General features: G+C 39.7%; 1 protein-coding gene across 1 annotated transcript in view; it reads right to left on the bottom strand.

Moving 5' to 3' along the window:
- Positions 1-18,652, bottom strand: part of IL31RA (interleukin 31 receptor A) — a 68,073-nt gene that overhangs the window by 24,855 nt on the left and 24,566 nt on the right. The window contains 2 exon segments of the mRNA XM_007198530.2: positions 4-220; positions 1,740-1,819. Coding sequence (XP_007198592.2) covers positions 4-220; positions 1,740-1,819 — 297 coding nt within the window.

The following is an 18,652-nucleotide window of genomic DNA, read 5'->3' as shown; positions in this document are numbered from 1 at the left end:
TACACTTTTCATCAATAGCTGGAATCCTCAGCGTGGCCACTGGAGACTCCCCAAGAGAATTGTAAGAAATCACATATACCCGGTAGGTCTTGCCTCCCTGATACAATTTAAGCTGCTGGTTAGTGGTATTCATTGTCTCTGTGAGGTTAGTGTTGTTTTCTAGAAAGTACCATATGTTGTAGCCAAGAGTTTTCTCCAGGACCGGGGCTCCTTTTGCCTTCTGAACACAGAGGAAACAAAATTTATCACCAAAAGCAAAGAAAGAAAGGAACTGAGACAGTCATAAATGGTGGGAATCAGGGTGGGAGGTAATATTAACTATAAGGTGCTAAACTACAATCAGGTAATTACCCTTCCAGGATGCATAACATATCCTGTGCCAATAACAATTTTATTGAGATATAATTCACACACCAGAAAATTCACTTTTTTGAAGTGTACAACTCATTGGCTTTTAGTATATTCAGAGTTGTGTAATCATCACCACTATCTAATATTAGTCCATTCTTTTTTAAGCAGCTCTAATTCTTAGAAAACTCTCCTATTGAAGCAAAAGGAAGACCAGCCCCCAGGTGAGGGGGAGGAGGGCATTGAAGTCCATCTCACCTACTTCACAGGTTGGACTACTTGACACACGTGGGTCTGGCCTCACGCGGTATGTGCCATTGTTTACTTTCCTACCTCAAAAATATGTTGACAGGGTTTCTCTGGTGACGCAGTGGTTAAGAATCCACCTGCCAATGCAGGGGACATGGTCCGGGAAGATCCCACATGCCACGGAGCAACTAAGTCTGTGGCCACAACTACTGAGCCTGCTTTCTAGAGCCTGTGAGCCACAACTACTGAAGTCCACGTGCCTAGAGCCCGTGCTCCACAACAAGAGAAGCCACAGCAATGAGAAGCCCGCGCACTGCAACAAAGAGTACCCCCCGCTCACCGCAACTAGAGACAGCCTGTGCACAGCAATGAAGACCCAACACAGCCAAAAATAGATGAGTATTACCTGAGAATTCTGGAGACACACCAAAGAGTTTTGGCATCTCACTGCTCTCCTCCCTCTCTACTTTCCCCCAGCTCCCCACCTCCTCTCTCCTATTTCCTGGCTGTTTTTTCCCTCTGTTTGCCCTTTTCCTTTCCTGCTTCTTCCCCTCCTTTTCTGTCCTTTTTCTTACGATCTCCTCTCATCTCTTCCTCCTCGCTCATCTCCTCTGCATTACCCACCTGGCTCCTCCTTTGTTCCTCACTCCCCAGCCTCCATCCTACAAAGGACACTTTTTCTATCCTTGCACCCCACTATCCCAGTGCTCAGGAAGTCACTTGTGCAGTATATGTAGGCAGTAACTTCAGGACACACTAGTAAGCTCACCGCAAGCCAGTGCTCTTCTCCACTGTGGCAGTGGGGCTATATAATTTTACATTGCCTTCTAGTGGAGGCCAGCTAGTGACGGTCTTCTCCAGAAGGTCAAGGTGCCTCCTGCACTTACACTTTGTACCTGTCCCAGATGTTAACATTTCAGACCAAAGAAGAGGGGCCAGGGTCTGTAATGCACATTTAGGCCATCTACAAAATGACTTATAGGGCTTTTTGGAGGTGGGAAACCATTGTGAGATTTGGGGCACCAAAGCCTCTAGGGAAGGAAATTAAGGAGGTAAAACGCCAATAATCACAGTTCTTCGAGGTGTAAGAGACCAAGGCTTTTTAACAGAAATTGTAAATAAATAACCCAGAGGGAGGTCACCTTCCACAGCAACTGCACTGGCCTTCTTCCATCCACCTCAGCTAGTCCCAGGACCCGCCACAGATCCAGGCCATGTGGAGCTGTAAGGAACAAGAGTGAGGTGCTCAACACAGACCAGAGGGAGCTGCAGCAGGAGATGGTGAAATTAGCTAGGCTGCCTGTTTAGAAAATGCAGTTGGAAAGGATTTGCTTGAGGGAGGCAGCAGGAGTGAGGGGAGGAGTGGCAGTATGGCAACATTGCAACAATGTCTTCATTTCGTGGCTGAAGGACTGGAATCAACCAAAGGTCAAAAGTAACTAGCAATCTATAAAATCAGTATCCTATATATAAATCACTCCTCCCCCCACAATGAAAACGTTGGGATTTTCTTGTGTTGGAACACTACTATAATGTGGTGCAAAGCTTTGTACTTTGTGAAAAAATAAAATCACAATTATTTAGTGCAAAAATAAAAATAAAATAAAACTGCCCTTGGATCTGACGACTAAAGGTAAAATAAAACTACAATAGACCCCATCATAATATAATTTATCACTCAAATCTGGATTGGAATGTGACATCTCCTGTCCTCTAAGATATAACATTCACATACATTAAAGCTGGGAATGACATAGATAACTGATAAAGAGATTATACAGAGAGGAACCAAGATGGCGGAGTAGAAGGACGTGCTCTCATTCCCTCTTGTGAGAACACCAGAATCACAACTAGCTGCTGGACAATCATCGACAGGAAGACACTGGAACTCACCAAAAAAGATACCCCACATCCAAAGATAAAGGAGAAGCCACAATGAGACGATAGGAGGGGCGCAATCACAGTAAAATCAAATCCCATAACTGCTGGGTGGGTGACTCACAGACTGGAGAACACTTATACCACAGAAGTCCACCCACTGGAGTGAAGGTTCTAAGCCCCACGTCAAGCTTCCCAACCTGGGGGTCCGGCAACAGGAGGAGGAATTCCTAGAGAATCAGACTTTGAAGACTAGTGGGATTTGATTGCAGGACTTCGACAGGACTGGGGGAAATAGAGACTCCACTCTTGGAGGGCACACACAAAGTAGTGTGCGCATCAGGACCCAGGGGAAGGAGCAGTGACCTCATAGGAGACTGAACCAGACCTACCTGCTATTGTTAGAGGGTCTCCTGCAGAGGTGGGGGGTGCCTGTGGCTCATCATGGGGACAAGGACACTGGCAGCAGAAGTTCTGGGAAGTACTCCTTGGCATGAGCCCTCCCAGAGCCTGCCATTAGCCCCACCAAAGAGACCAGCTAGGCTCCGGTGTTGGGTTGCCTCGGGCCAAACAGCCAACAGGGAGGGAACCCAGCCCCACCCATGAGCAGTCAAGCGGCTTAAAGTTTTACTGAGCTCTGCCCACCACCACTCCCTCCCATCAGGAAACTTGCACAAGCCTCTTAGATAGCCACATCCACCAAAGGGCAGAGAGCAGAAGCAAGAAGAACTACAATCCTGCAGCCTGTGGAACAAAAATCACATTCACAGAAAGACAAGATGAAAAGGCAGAGGGCTATGTACCAGATGAAGGAACAAGATAAAACCCCAGAAAAACAACCAAATGAAGTGGAGACAGGCAACCTTCCAGAAAAAGAATTCAGAATAATGAGAGTGAAGATGATCCAGAATCATGGGAAAAGAATGGAGGCAAGGATCAAGAAGATGCAAGAAATGTTTAACAAAGACCTAGAAGAACTAAAGAACAAACAAACAGAGATGAACAAAACAATAACTAAAATGAAAAATACACTAGAAGGATCAATAGCAGAATGACTGAGGCAGAAGAATGGATAAGTGACCTGAAAAACAGAATAGTGGAAATCACTGCTGCAGAACAGAATAAAGAAAAAAGAATGAAAAGAAATGAAGACAGTTTAAGAGACCTCTGGGACAACATTAAACACATCAACACTCACATTATAGGGGTCCCAGAAGGAAAAGAGAGAGGGGACCTGAGAAAATATTTGAAAAGATAATAGCAGAAAACTTCCCTAATACGGGAAAGGAAACAGTCACTCAAGTCCAGGAAGCACAGAGAGTCCCAGGCAGGATAAACCCAAGGAGGAACATGCCAAGAGACATAGTAATCAAATTGACAAAAATTAAAGACAAAGAAAAAATATTAAAAGCAACAAGGGAAAAATGACAAATAATATACAAGGGCACTCCCATAAGGTTATCAGCTGATTTCTCAGCAGAAACTCTACAGGCCAGAAGGGAGTGGCACAACATACTTAAAGTGATGAAAGGGAAGAAGCTACAACCAAGAATACTCTACCCAGCAAGGATCTCATTCAGATTTGACAGAGAAATCAAAAGCTTTACAGACAAGCAAAAGCTAAGAGAATTCAGCACCACCAGACCAGCTTTGAAACAAATGTTAAAGAAACTTCTCTAGGGGAGAAAGAGACCAGCAACTTAAAACAACACTGCACATATATGGATTGCTATATTAAAAGCTCGTGGGAACAGAAAACCCAAAAGCTACAAAAGATACACATACAAAAGAGAAAAAGCAACCCAAACAACACTAAAGATGGTCATCAAACCACAAGAGAAGAGAACACAAGTGGAAGGGAAGAAAAAGGACCTATGAAAACAAACCCAAAACAATTAAGAAAATGTTAATAGGAACATACATATCGATAATTACCTTAAATATAAATGGATTAAATGCTCCAACCAAAAGACATAGACTGGCTGAAGGGATTGAAAAACAAGACCCACTGTCTACAAAAGACCCACTTCAGACCTAGGGACACATACAGACTGAAAGTGAAGGGATGGAAAAAGGTATTCCATGCAAATGGGAATCAAAAGAAAGCTGGAGTAGCAATACTCATAGCAGACAAAATAAGCTTTAAAATAAAGACTGTTATAAGAGATGAAGAAGGACACTACATAATTATCAAGGGATCAATCCAAGAAGAAGACGTAACAATTGTAAATATATATGTACCCAACATAGGAGCACCTCAATATGTAAGGCAAATACTAATACCCATAAAGGGAGAAATTGACAGTAACACAACAATAGTGAGGGACTTTAACCCCCACTTTCATCAATGGACAGATCATCCAGACAGAAAATCAGTAATGAAACACAGACCTCAAATGATACATTAGACCAGATGGACTTAATTGATATTTATACAGCATTCCATCCAAAAGCAGCAGAATACACATTCCTCTCATGTGCACATGGAACATTTTCCAGGATTGACCACATGCTGGGCCACAAAGCGAGCCTCGATAAATTTAAGAAAATTGGTATCATATCAAGCATCTTTTCTGACCACAACACTATGAGATTAGAAGTAAACTACAAGAAAAAAACTGTAAAACACAAACATGTGGAAGCTAAACAATATGCTACTAAACAACCAATGGATCACTGAAGAAATCAAAGAGGAAATCAAAAAATACCTAGAGACAAATGAAAACAAAAGCACAATGATCCAAAACCTATGGGATGCAGCAAAACCCATGCAGCAAAACCTAAGAGGTTTAAGCAATACAATCTTAAGTTTATAGCAATACAATCTTACCTCAGGAAACATGAAAAATCTCAAATAAACAACCTAACCTTACACCTAAAGCAACTAGAGAAAGAAGAACAAGCAAAACCAAAAGTTAATAGAGGGAAAGAAATCATAAAGATCAGAGCAGAAATAAATGAAATAGAGACGAAGAAAACAAAAGCAAAGATCAATGAAACTAAAAGCTGGTTCTTTGAAAAGATAAACAAAATTGATAAAACTTTAGCCAGACTCATGAAGAAAAAAAGGGAGAAGACTCAAATCAATAAAATTAGAAATGAAAAAGGTGAAGTTACAAAGGACACCAGAGAAATACAAAGGACCATAAGAGACTACTACAAGCAAGTGTATGCCAATAAAATGGACAACCTAGAAGAAATGGACAAATTCTTAGAAAGGTACAATCTCTCAAGACTGAACCAGGAAGAAATAGAAAATATGAACAGACCAATCACAAGTACTGAAATTGAAACTGATTTTTAAACTCCCAACAAACAAAAGTCCAGGATCAGATGGCTTCACAGGTGAATTCCATCAAACATTTAGGGAAGAGTTAACTATCCTTCTGAAACTGTTCCAAAAAAATTGCAGAGGACGGAAAACTCCCAAATTCATTCTATGAGGCCACCATCACCCTGATACCAAAACCAGACAAAAATACCACAAAAAGATAATTACAGGCCAATATCACTGATGAACATAGATGCAAAAATCCTCAACAAAATACTAACAAACAGAATCCAAAAACACATTAAAAGGATCATACACCATGATCAAGTGGGATTTATCCCAGGGATGCAAGGATTTTTCAATATCTGCAAATCAATCAGTGTGATACACCACAACAACAAATTGAAGAATACATACCATATGATCATCTAATGGAGGCAGAAAAAGCTTTTGACAAAATTCAGAACCGATTTATGATAAAAACTCTCCAGAAAGTGGGCATAGAGGGAATATACCTCAACATAATAAAGGCCATATATGACAAACCTACAGCTAACATCATACTCAACAGTGAAAAGCTGAAGCATTTCCTCTAAGATCAGGAACAAGACAAGGATACCCACTCTCACCACTTTTATTCCACATAGTTTTGGAAGTCTTAGCTACAGCAATCAGAGAAGAAAAAGAAATAAAAGGACTCCAAATTGGAAAAGAAGAAGTTAAACCATCACTGTTTGCAGATGACATGATACTATACACAGAAAACCCTAAAGACACTACCGGAAAACTACTAGAGCTCATCAATGAATTTGGTAAAGTTGCAGTTTACGAAATTAATACACAGAAATCTCTTGCATTTCTATACACTAACAATGAAAGATCAGAAAGAGAAATTAAAGAAACAATGCCATTTACCATCACATCAAAAAGAATTAAATACCTAGGAATAAACCTACCTAAGGAGACAAAAGACCTGTACTCTGAAAAGTACAAGATACTGATGAAAGAAATTGAAGACGACACAAACAAATGGAAAGATATACCATGTTCTTGGATTGGCAGAATCAATGACTACACTACCCAAGGCAATCTACAGATTCAATGCAATCCCTATCAAATTACCAATGGCATTTTTCACGGAACTAGAACAAAAAAAATCGTAAAATCTGTATGTAGACACAAAAGACCCTGAACACCCAAAGCAACCTAGAGGAAAATAAAAACCAAAAATGCAGCAGAGGGAATCAGGATGCCCGGCTTCAGACTATACTACAAAGCTACAGTCATCAAAACAGTATGATACTGGCACAAAAATAGAAATATAGATTAGTGGAACAGGATACAAAGCCCAGAAATAAACCCATGAACCTATGGTCAATTAATCTACAACAATGGAGGCAAGACTGTACAATGGAGGAAAGACAGCCTCTTCAATAAATGGTGCTGGGAAAACTTGACAGATATATGTAGAAAAATGAAATTAGAACATTCTTTAACACCATACACAAAAATAAACTCAAAATGGATTAAAGACCTAAATTTGAGACTGGACACTATAAAACTCTTACAGTAAAATAGGCAGAACACTCTCTGACATAAATCACAGCAATATCTTTTTCAATATGTCTCCCAGAGTAATGGAAATAAAAACAAAAATAAACAAATGGGACCTAATTAAACTCAAAAGCTTTTGCACAGCAAAGAAAACCATAAACAAAACAAAAAGACAATCCACAGAATGGGAGAAAATACTTGCAAATGATGTAAACGACAAGGGATTAGTCTCTAAAATTTACACACAGCTCATGTGGCTTAATATCATCAAAACAAACAATCCAATCAAAACATGACAGAAGACCTAAATAGACATTTCTCCAAAGAAAACATACAGATGGCCAAGAGGCTCATGAAAAGATGTTCAACATCACTAATTATTCGAGAAATGCTAATCAAAACTACTATGAGATATTACCTCACACCAGTCAGAATGGCTACCATCAAAAAATCCACAAACAATAAATCCTGGAGAGGGTGTGGAGAGAAGGGAACCCTCCTACACTGTTGGTGGGAATGAAAATTGGTACAGCCACTATGGAGAACAGTATGGAGGCTCCTTAAAAACTTAAAATAGAGCTATCATATGATCCAGCAATCCCACTCTTGGGCATATATTTGGAGAAAAACATGGTCTGAAAGAATACATGCACCTCAATGTTCACTGCAGCACTGTTTACAATACCCAAGACATGGAAGTAACCTAAATGTCTATCAAAAGAGGAATGGATAAAGAAGATATGGTACATATATACAGTGGAATATTAGTCAGCCATTAAAAAGAATGAAATAGTGCCATTTGCAGCAACATGGATGGACCTAGAGATTGTCATATTGAGTGAAGCCAGACAGAGAAAGAGAAATATTGTATGATATCACTTATATGCAGAATCTTAAAAAATGATACAAATGAACTTATTTACAAAACAGAAACAGACTCAGACTTAGAGAATGAACTTATGGTTACCAGGGGGAAAGGGTGGAGGGGAGGGATAGTTAGGGAGTTTGGGATTGACATATACACACTGCTATATTTAAAATGGATAACCAACAAGGACCTACTGTATAGCACAGGGAACTCTGCTCAATATTATGTAGCAACCTAAATGAGAAAAGAATTTGAAAAAGAATAGATTCAGGTATATGTATAACTGAATCACTTTTCTGTACACCTGAAACTAACACAACATTGTTAATCAACTATACTCCAATATAAAATAAAAAGATTTAAAAATAACAACTATATTAATAGCTTGGTGAAACAATATTTAAACAGCGTCTAAGGGGTTTCATCTTGTCCAATAGGCTAATTTTGAGATGTTAATGTTCCACTCTCTTATGTTTCCTTCCTTCCCCATTATAAGCAAGAAGACAGGACCCTTGTTATTTCTTTTACTCAGGAATGTGAACAGCCTGGAAATGTCCACTTGAAGTCAATGACTCTTCCAGTCGTTAGGGAGGGCTCAGATTAATGGAAGAGGTACCTCAAGGAAGGGAGAAGAGAGTGTCTAGAGAGGCAGCAGAGAATAAGAGGAAGAAAACCCCCACCCAGCCCCAGACCATGGAGAGGTAAAGGATTTTCTAGGTTTCAAGAGTTTGATCTGAAGGGCTTCCCCAGGACTTTGGTGGTGCTCATGAACCTGGAAGCTCAGCATAACTATGAGTTTATGTGTTGGGGTGAAGGTGATCCCTAATAATGCCTGAGATCAAATTTCCTGCCATTCCAACAGGATAGGGACTATCAGATTCAGGCTGAATTTTTAAAGTTGTTATATTACTTTCAAGAGTTATGGAATAGGAGTCACACCCCTATGTGTTCCAATTTCCAAACTGTATATCATTCATGTAATAATTTACATTCTGTGGTAGACATCTTCTCAAACGTCTCCCATTGGAATTTAAATTGATGCAGCCAGTATGGAAAACAGTATGGAGATTCCTCAAAATCTAAAACTAGAACTACCATATGATCCAGCAATTCCACTTCTGAGTACTTACCCAGAGAAAACAAAAACAGTATTTCGAAAGGATACATGCACACCTATGTTCATTGCAGCATTGTTTACAATAGCCAAGATACAGAAGCACCCTAAGTGTCCATCAATGGATGAATGGTTAAAGAAGATGTGGTATAAATATACAGTAAAATACTACTCAACCATAGAAAAAGAATGAAATCCTGTCATTTGAGACAACATGGATGGACCTTGAGGGTACCATGCTAAGTGAAATATGTCAGACAAAGAAAAATACATACTGCATGATTTCACTTGTATGTGAAATCTAAAAACAAAACAAACAAAATTCACAGATACAGAGAACAGACTGATGGTTGCCAAAGTGGAGAGGAGTTAAGGGGAGGGCAAATTGGGAGAAGGGGATCAAAAGGTACAAACTTCCAGTTATAAAAGAAATGAGTCATGGGGATGTAATGTACAGCATAGTGACTATAGTCAATATTGTACTGCAAGTCTGAAAGTTGCTAAGAAAATAAATCTTAAAAGTTCTCATTACAAGAAAAAATTCTTATAACTTTGTATGGTGACAGAGCATAACTAGACAGATTGTGATAATTTCTTAATGTATACAAATACCGTATCATTATGTTGTACACCTGAAACTAATATACTGTTGTATGTCAATTAGACTTCAATTAAAAAAATAAAAATGTCTGCCAATCATCTTTCCTTTTGTTATTCATGCTCTGTGTAATGCTCTCTTGAGTGTAGGTTGGAATTGGTGAGTCACTTCTAATTAACAGAACACAGAAAAAGTGATGGGATGTCACTTCTGTGATCAGGTTATAAAATTTTAACTTTTTTCTTTCTCAACTCTCTCCTGACCTCTCACTTGCTCACCCTGATGACACCAGTGGTCACACTGTAAACTGTGCTATGGAGAGGCACATGTGGCAAGGAACTCACAGGGCAACCTTTGATAACAGCTCGTGAGAAACTGCAGTCTTAAGTCCAACAACCTGAGAGGAACTAAATCTTGCCAACAACCACTTGAGTGAGCTTGGAAGCAGATCCTCACTCAACCAAGTCCTGAGATGACCATCCCAGCCAACACCTTCATTGCAGCTTTGTGAGACACGCAGAACCAGAGGACCCGGCTAAGTCATGCCCAGATTCCTAACCCACAGAAATGGTGAGATAATAAATGTTGATTTATGCCTCTCAGTTTGGGGCTAATTTATTATGCAGCAATAGATAACTAAAACAGATTTCAAGAGAAAAAGTAGAAAAGAGAATGTGCTAATATACATTTACCTATGGGTGATATTTCTGTAGAAAGTAAAATCTAGCCAGTGTTTCTTAAGCAGTGGTGCACATCAGAATAACTCAGGGCTAAGAGGAGTGTTAGAAGACAGAAATATACAGAAAAGGTAAAGCGGGGTAATAAAAAATAAGGAAAACGAAGTCCATTTTTTTACAATGAGATTCCACTGCCCAAGCCTCTGGTTCAGTCCATAGCAGGTGAGGCTGTCAGAGCCACTGTCTCAGGATTTGCTCTCCTTGTTACAAAAGGGCTTTGGTTCACCACATTTCTTATGTGGTCTTTCAGGATCCTTTGGCTTCCTGCTATCTACCAGTTGAATTTGGTTTCCAAATTGCATTAAAGATAAATGCAGGGGCTTCCCTGGTGGAGCAGTAGTTAAGAATCCGCCTGCCCTTGCAGGGGACAGGGGTTCAAGCCCTGGCCTGGGAAGATCCCACATGCCACGGAGCAACTAAGCCCATGCACCACAACTACTGAGCCTGCACTCTAGAGCCCGTGGGCCACAACTACTGAAGCCTGCATGCCACAACTACTGAAGCCCACATGCCACGACTACTGAAGCCTGCACGCCTATAGACCATGCTCCACAGCAAGAGAAGCCACTACAATCAGAAGCCCGCGCACCACAATGAAGAGTAGCCCCCGCTCACCACAATTAGAGAAAGCCCATGCGCAGCAACAAAGACCCAACGCAGCCAAAAATAAATAAATAAATAAAAATTTAAAAAAAGATAAATGCAAGTGAAGAGGGACACTGTTGTGATATCATCAGAATCTTATCCCCAGTCCTTATTCCTAGACAGGCTTAGCAGTCAGATTTGGGGAAATGGCTCCAGTTGGATCCTTAGAACATTCCATAGTTTAATTAGTTTGTTCTGCCCTGGCAGAGGTTGTGAAACAGCTCACGGCAGTCCTGACAGAGTAAAGTGAAAGTTTCCTTTCATATGTGTAGTCTCTTCAGGACTCCCTCCAGTTAGTGAGACCCATGAGCTAGTGAAATTAGTAAAGTCTCATTTTCAGTCATATCATGTTTCCCAAAACCACTAAGCAAGATTTCAAGTCATTCCCAGAAAGCCTTGGCATGCTTAGAGATGCTAACAATCCCTAGAAAACACTAGTGAGTGGGGGAAAAAAAGAGGACATAAGATTTGACAGTTAGGTGTTTTACTACTTTGACCTTTACAGGGTAAGGACTTTGGGCCAAAAAAAGAAAAAGGAAAACTTACTCTTCTCAGGTGACTGAGAAATAATTTACTTAGCCATGGGAAGCTCTCATAATTAAATACGGAGGAACAATCATCAAAGAAAAATTAGACATTGGCCTCTCTGCTGCAGAATGTCCACTGTATTCCCTTCTGATTCTATACCCTACACCTCAATCTATCTCAACAGAACATGTTAGGACAGTCTAAAAGAGAGATGCCAAAGACATAAACTGCCAAATTCAAGATCTTATGTAGGAAATGTTTAAAAGAAAGATAGGTAAGAAAATATAAAAAGATATTGTATCTCACCAAGATTAAGACTTTTTGATTCTGTACTTGCTTTTTTTTATATTGAAGTATAGTTGATTTATACAATTATATTAGTTTCAGGTGTACAACATAGTGATTAACATTTTTATAGATTATACTCCATTTAAAGTTATTACAAAATATTGGCTATGTTCCCTGTGCTGTACAATATAACCCTGTAGCTTATTTTATACATAATAGTTTGTATTTCTTAATCCTCTACCCCCGTCTCTTCCCACTGGTAACCACTAATTTGTTCTCTATAACTGTGAGTCTGTTTTGTTATGTTTATTCATGTATTTTTCAGATTCCACATATAAATGATAACATACAGTATTTGTCTTTCTCTGTTTCAATTATTTCACTAAGCATAATATATTCCAGGTCCATATATGTTGTTGCAAATGGCACAATTTCATTCTTTTTTATGGCCAAGTAATATCCCATTGTATATATATACCACACCTTCTTTATCCATGCAGCTGTTGATGGACAATTAGGTTGCTTCCATATCTCGGTTACTGCAAATAATGCTGCTTTGAACACTGGAGTGCATATATCTTTTCAAATTAGTGTTCTCCTTTTACATACCCAGGAGTGGAATTGCTGGATCATATGGTATCTCTAGTTTTTAGTTTTTTGAGGAACTTACATACTGTTTTCCATAGTGGCTGCACCAATTTACATTCCCACCAACAGCATAGGAGGGTTCCCTTTTCTCCACATCCTCACCAACACTTGTTATTTGTAGACTTTTTGATAATAGCCATGACATGTGTGAGGTGATATCTCACTGGGTTTTGATTTGCATTTCCCTAATGATTAGCAACGTTGAACATCTTTTCTTGTGCCTGTTGGCCATCTGTATGTCTTCTTTGGAAAAATGTCTATTCGGGTCTTCTGCCCATTTTTTAATTGGGCTATTGGTTTTTTTTGATACTAAGTTGTATGAGCTATGTATATATATATTGGATATTAACTCCTTGTTGGTCATATCATTTGCAAATATTTTCTCCCATTCAGTAGGTTGTCTTTTCTTTGTTAATGGTTTCCTTTGCTGTGCAAAAGCTTTTAGTCTAATTAGGCCCCATTTGTTTATTTTTGCTTTTACTTCTTTTGCCTTAGGAGACAGATCCAAAAGAATATTGCTACACTTTATGTCAAAGGGTGTTCTGCTTTTGTTTTCCTCTAGGAGTTCTAAGGCTTCAGGTTTTTTTTGTTTTGTTTTGTTTTGTTATTTATTTATTTATTTATTTATTTATTTATTTATTTATTTATTTATTTTCGGCTGTGTTGGGTCTTCGTTTCTGTGCGAGGGCTTTCTCCAGTTGCGGCGAGCAGGGGCCACTCTTCATCGCGGTGCGCGGGCCTCTCACTGTCGTGGCCTCTCCCGTTGCGGAGCACAGGCTCCAGACGCGCAGGCTCAGTACTTGTAGCTCATGGGCTTAGTTGCTCCTTGGCATGTGGGATCTTCCCAGACCAGGGCTCGAACCCATGTCCCCTGCATTGGCAGGCAGATTCTTAACCACTGCGCCACCAGGGAAGCCCGGCTTCAGGTTTTATATTTAGGTTTTTAACCCATTTTGAGTTTATTTTTACATATGGTGTGAGGAAATGTTCTAATCTCATTGTTTTACATGTAGCTGTCCAATTTTCCCAGCACCACTTGTTGAAGTGATTATCTTTTCTCCATTGTATATTCTTGCCTCCTTTGTCAAAGACTAATTGAACATAAGTGTGTGGGTTTATTTCTGGGCTCTTTATTCTGTCCCATTGATCTATGAGTCTGTTTTTGTGCAAGTACCATACTGTTTTGATTACTGTAGATTTGTAGTACAGTCTGAAGTCAGGGAGCGTAACACTTACAGCTTTGTTCTTTTTTCCTCAAGATTGCTTTGGATATTCAGAGTCTTTTGTGGTCCCATATAAATTTTAGGATTATTTGTTCTACTGTGAAAAATGTCATGAGTATTTTAAATAGGGATTGCATTAAATCTGTAGATTGCTTTGGGTAGTATGGATATTTTAACAAAATTATTCCAATCCATGAACATGGGATACCTTTCCATTTCTTTGTATCATCTTCAATTTCCTTCATCAATGTTTCATAGTTTTCAGGGACTTCCCTGGCAGTCCAGTGGTTAAGACTCCATGCTTCCAATGCAGGGGATGCAGTTTCAATTCCTGGTCAGGGAACTAAGATCCCACATGCCCTCACACACAGCCTAAAAAAAAAAAAGTTTTATAGTTTTCAGAGCACAGGTCTTTCACCTCCTTGGTTACGTTTATTATTAGGTATTTTATTCTTTTGATGTGATTTTAAATAGAATTGCTTTCTTGTTTTCTCTTTCTGAAAGTTCATTACTAGTTGCTAGAAAAACAACAGATTTCTGTATCGTAATCTTGTATCTTTCAACTTTAATGAATTCATTTATTACTTCTGATAGTTTTTGGTGGAGACTTTAGGGTTTTTTACATATATAGTATCACATCATCTGCAAATAGAGACAGTTTTGTTTCTTCCCTTCCAATTTGGATGACTTTTATTTCTTTTTCTTGTTTGCTGTGGCTAGGACTTCCAATACTATGTTAAATTTAAGTGGCGAGAGTGGACATCCTTGTCTTATTCCTGATTTGAGAGGAAAAGCTTTCAGTTTTTCACTGTTGAGAATGATGTTAGCTGTGAGTTTGTCATAAATGCCCTTTATTATGTTGAAGTATGTTCCCTATATACCAACTTCAATGAGAGTTTTTTTTATCGTGATTGGATGGTGAATTTTGTCAAATGCTTTTTCTGAGTCTATTGAGATTATGATGTGATTTTTTTATCCTTCCTTTTGTTAAGGTGGTGTATCACACTGATTGATTTGCAAATATTGAACCATCCTTGCCTCCCTGGAGTAAATCCTACCTGATCATTGTGTATGATCCTTTTTATATATTGTTGGATTTGGTTTGCTAATATTTTGTTGAGGATTTTTGCATCTATGTTCATCAGAGATATTGGCCTGTGATTTTGTTTTTTTCTGTAGTGTCTTTACTTTTGGTATCAGGGTAATACTAGCCTCATAGAAATGAATTTGGAAGTGTTCCCTCCTCTTCAACTTTTTTGGAATAGTTTGAGAAGTATAGGTATTAGTGCTTCTTTATGTGTTTGATAGAATTCCCCTGTGAAGTCTTCCAGTCCTGGACTTTCGTTTGCTGGAAGTTTTTAAAATTACAAATTCAACTTCACTACTAGTGATTGGTCTGTTCAGATTGCCTATTTCTTCCTGATTCAGTCTTGGAAGACTGTATGCTTATAGAAATGTGTCCATTTCTTCTAGTTTCTCCAATCTGTTGGTGTATAACTGTTCATAGTATTCTCTTACGATTTTTTGTAGCTCTGTGGTATCAGCTATTATTTCTCCTCTTTCACTTCTTATTTTATTTGGGTCCTCTTATTTTTTTCTGGATGGGCCTGGCTAAAGACTTATCAATTTTGTTTTGTTTCGTTTTTCAAAAAAACAGCTCTTGGCTTCACTGATCTTTTCTATTGGTTTTTTTTGGGGGGGAGGAGGGGCTCTATTTCATTTCCTTGTTGATCTTTACTATTTCCTTCCTTCTACTGACTTTGGGCTTTGTTTGTTCTTCTTTTTCTAATTCCTTTAGATGGTAGGTTAGGTTGTTTGAGATTTTTCTTGTTTCCTGAGGTAGGTCTTTATCGCTATAAGCTTCCCTTTCAGACCTGTTTTTGTTGTGTCCCATAGATTTTGGAAAGTTGTGCTTTTATTTTGTCTCAAGGTATTTTCTGATTTTCTTTTTATTTCTTCTTTGACCCATTGGTTTTTTAGTAACTTGTTGTTTAGTCTCCATGTGTTTGGGTTTTTTTCCAATTTTTCTTACTGTAGTTGATTTCTAGTTTCGTACTGTTGTGGTCAGAAAAAATGCTTGATATAATTTCTATCCTCTTAAATTTGTTGAGACGTGTTGTGGCCTAGCATATGATCTACCCCAGAGAACGTTCCATGTGCACTTGAAAAGAACGTGTATTCTGCTGGTTTTGGATGGAATATCCTATAGATATCTATTAAGTCCAACTGATCTAATGTATCATTTAATACTACTGTTTCCTTGTTGATTTTCTGTCTGGATGATCTGTCCACTGATGTAAGTGGGGTGTTAAAGTCACCTATTATTAATGTCAATTTCTCCCTTTACATCTGTTAATATTTGCTTTATACATTTAGGTGCTCCTATGTAAGGTACATACATGTTAACAAATGTTATATCCTCTTATTGTATTGGTCCCTTTTATCAATATATAATGGCTTTATTTGTCTTTTGTTATAGACTTTGTTTTAGAGTCTATCTTATCTTACAAAAACAGAAACATAGGTCAATGGAAGAAGATAGAAAGCCCAGAGATAAACCCACACACCTATGGTCAACTAATCTATGACAAAGGAGGCAAGGACATACAATGGAGAAAAGACAGTCTCTTCAATAAGCAGCACTGGGAAAACTGGACAGCTACATGCAAAAGAATGAAATTAGAACACTCCCTAACACCAAACACAAAAATAAACTCAAAATGGATTAGAGACCTAAATGTAAGACTGGACACTATAAAATTCTTAGAGGAAAACATAGGAAGAACATTCTTTGACATAAATCACAGCAAGATCTTTTTTGATCCACCTCCTAGAGTAATGGAAATAAAAACAAAAATAAACAAATGGGACCTAATGAAACTTCAAAGCTTTTGCACAGCAAAGGAAACCATAAACAAGACGAAAAGACAACCCTCAGAATGGGAGAAAATATTTGCAAATGGATCAACGGACAAAGGATTAATCTCCAAAATATATAAACAGCTCATGCAGCTCAATATTTAAAAAACAAACAACCCAATCCAAAAATGGGCGGAAGACCTAAATAGACATTTCTCCAAAGAAGACATATAGATGGCCAAGAAGCACATGAAAAGCTGCTCAACATCACTAATTATTAGAGAAATGCAAACCAAAACTACAACGAGATACCACCTCACACCAGTTAGAATGGGCATCATCAGAAAATCTACAAACAACAAATGCTGGAGAGGGTGTGGAGAAAAGGGAACCCTCTTGCACTGTTGGTGGGAATGTAAATTGATACAGCCACTATGGAGAACAGTATGGAGGTTCCTTAAAAAATTAAAAATAGAATTACCATATGATCCAGCAATCCCACTACTGGGCATATACCCAGAGAAAACCATAATTCAAAAAGACACATGCACCCCAATGTTCATTGCAGCACTATTTACAACAGCCAGGTCATGGAAGCAACTTAAATGCCCATCGACAGACGAATGGATAAAGAAATGTGGTACACATATACAATGGAATATTACTCAGCCATAAAAAGGAACGAAATTGGGTCATTTGTTGAGACGTGGATGGATCTAAAGACTGTCATACAGAGTGAAGTAAGTCAGAAAGAGAAAAACAAATATCGTATATTCACGTATGTATGTGGAACCTAGAAAAATGGTACAGATGAACTGGTTTGCAGGGCAGAAGTTGAGACACAGATGTAGAGAACAAACGTATGGACACCAAGGGGGGAAAGCCGCGGTGGGGTGGGGATGGTGGTGTGATGATTTGGGCGATTGGGGTTGACATGTATACACTGATGTGTATAAAATTGATGACTAATAAGAACCTACTGTATAAAAAAGTAAATAGAGGGTGGCTCGGAAGATGGCGGAAGAGTAAGACGCGGAGATCACCTTCCTTCCCACAGATACAGTAGAAATACATCTACACGTGGAACTGCTCCTACAGAACACCCACTGAACGCTGGCAGAAAACGTCCGACCTCCAAAAAGGCAAGAAACTCCCCCCGTACTTGGGTAGAGCAAAAGAAAAAAGAAATAACAGAGACAAAAGAATAGGGACGGCACCTGCACCAGTGGGAGGGAGCTGTGAAGGAGGAAAGGTTTCCACGCACTAGGAAGCCCCTTCGCGGGCGGAGACTGCGGGTGGCGGAGGGGGGAAGCTTTGGAGCCACGGAGGAGAGCGCAGCCACAGGGGTGCGGAGGGCAAAGCGGAGAGGTTCCCGCACAGAGGCTCGGCGCCGAGCAGCACTCACCAGCCCGAGAGGCTCGTCTGCTCAGCCGCCGGGGCGGGCGGGGCTGGGAGCTGAGGCTCGGGCTTCGGTTGGATCGCAGGGAGAGGACTGGGGCTGGCGGCATGAACACAGCCTGAAGGGGTTAGCGCACCACAGCTAGCCGGGAGGGAGTCCGGGGAAAAAGTCTGCAGCTGCCGAAGAGGCAAGAGACTTTTTCTTCCTTCTTTGTTTCCTGGTGCGCGAGGAGAGGGGATTCAGAGCACCGCCTAAACGAACATCAGAGACTGGCGCGAGCCGCAGCTATCAGCGCAGACCCCACAGCAACAGGGGCACAGAGGAAAAAACGGAGAGACTCCCGCACAGAGGCTCGGCGCAGAGTAGCACTCAGCAGCCCGAGAGGCTTGTCTGCTCACCCGCCGGGGCGGGCGGGGCTGGGAGCTGAGGCTCGGCGTCAGTCGGA

The sequence above is a fragment of the Balaenoptera acutorostrata genome, chromosome 2 (genome assembly GCF_949987535.1).
Source record: "Balaenoptera acutorostrata chromosome 2, mBalAcu1.1, whole genome shotgun sequence".
Classification (NCBI taxonomy): domain Eukaryota; kingdom Metazoa; phylum Chordata; class Mammalia; order Artiodactyla; family Balaenopteridae; genus Balaenoptera; species Balaenoptera acutorostrata.
This window is presented reverse-complemented; position numbering and strand designations above follow the sequence as displayed.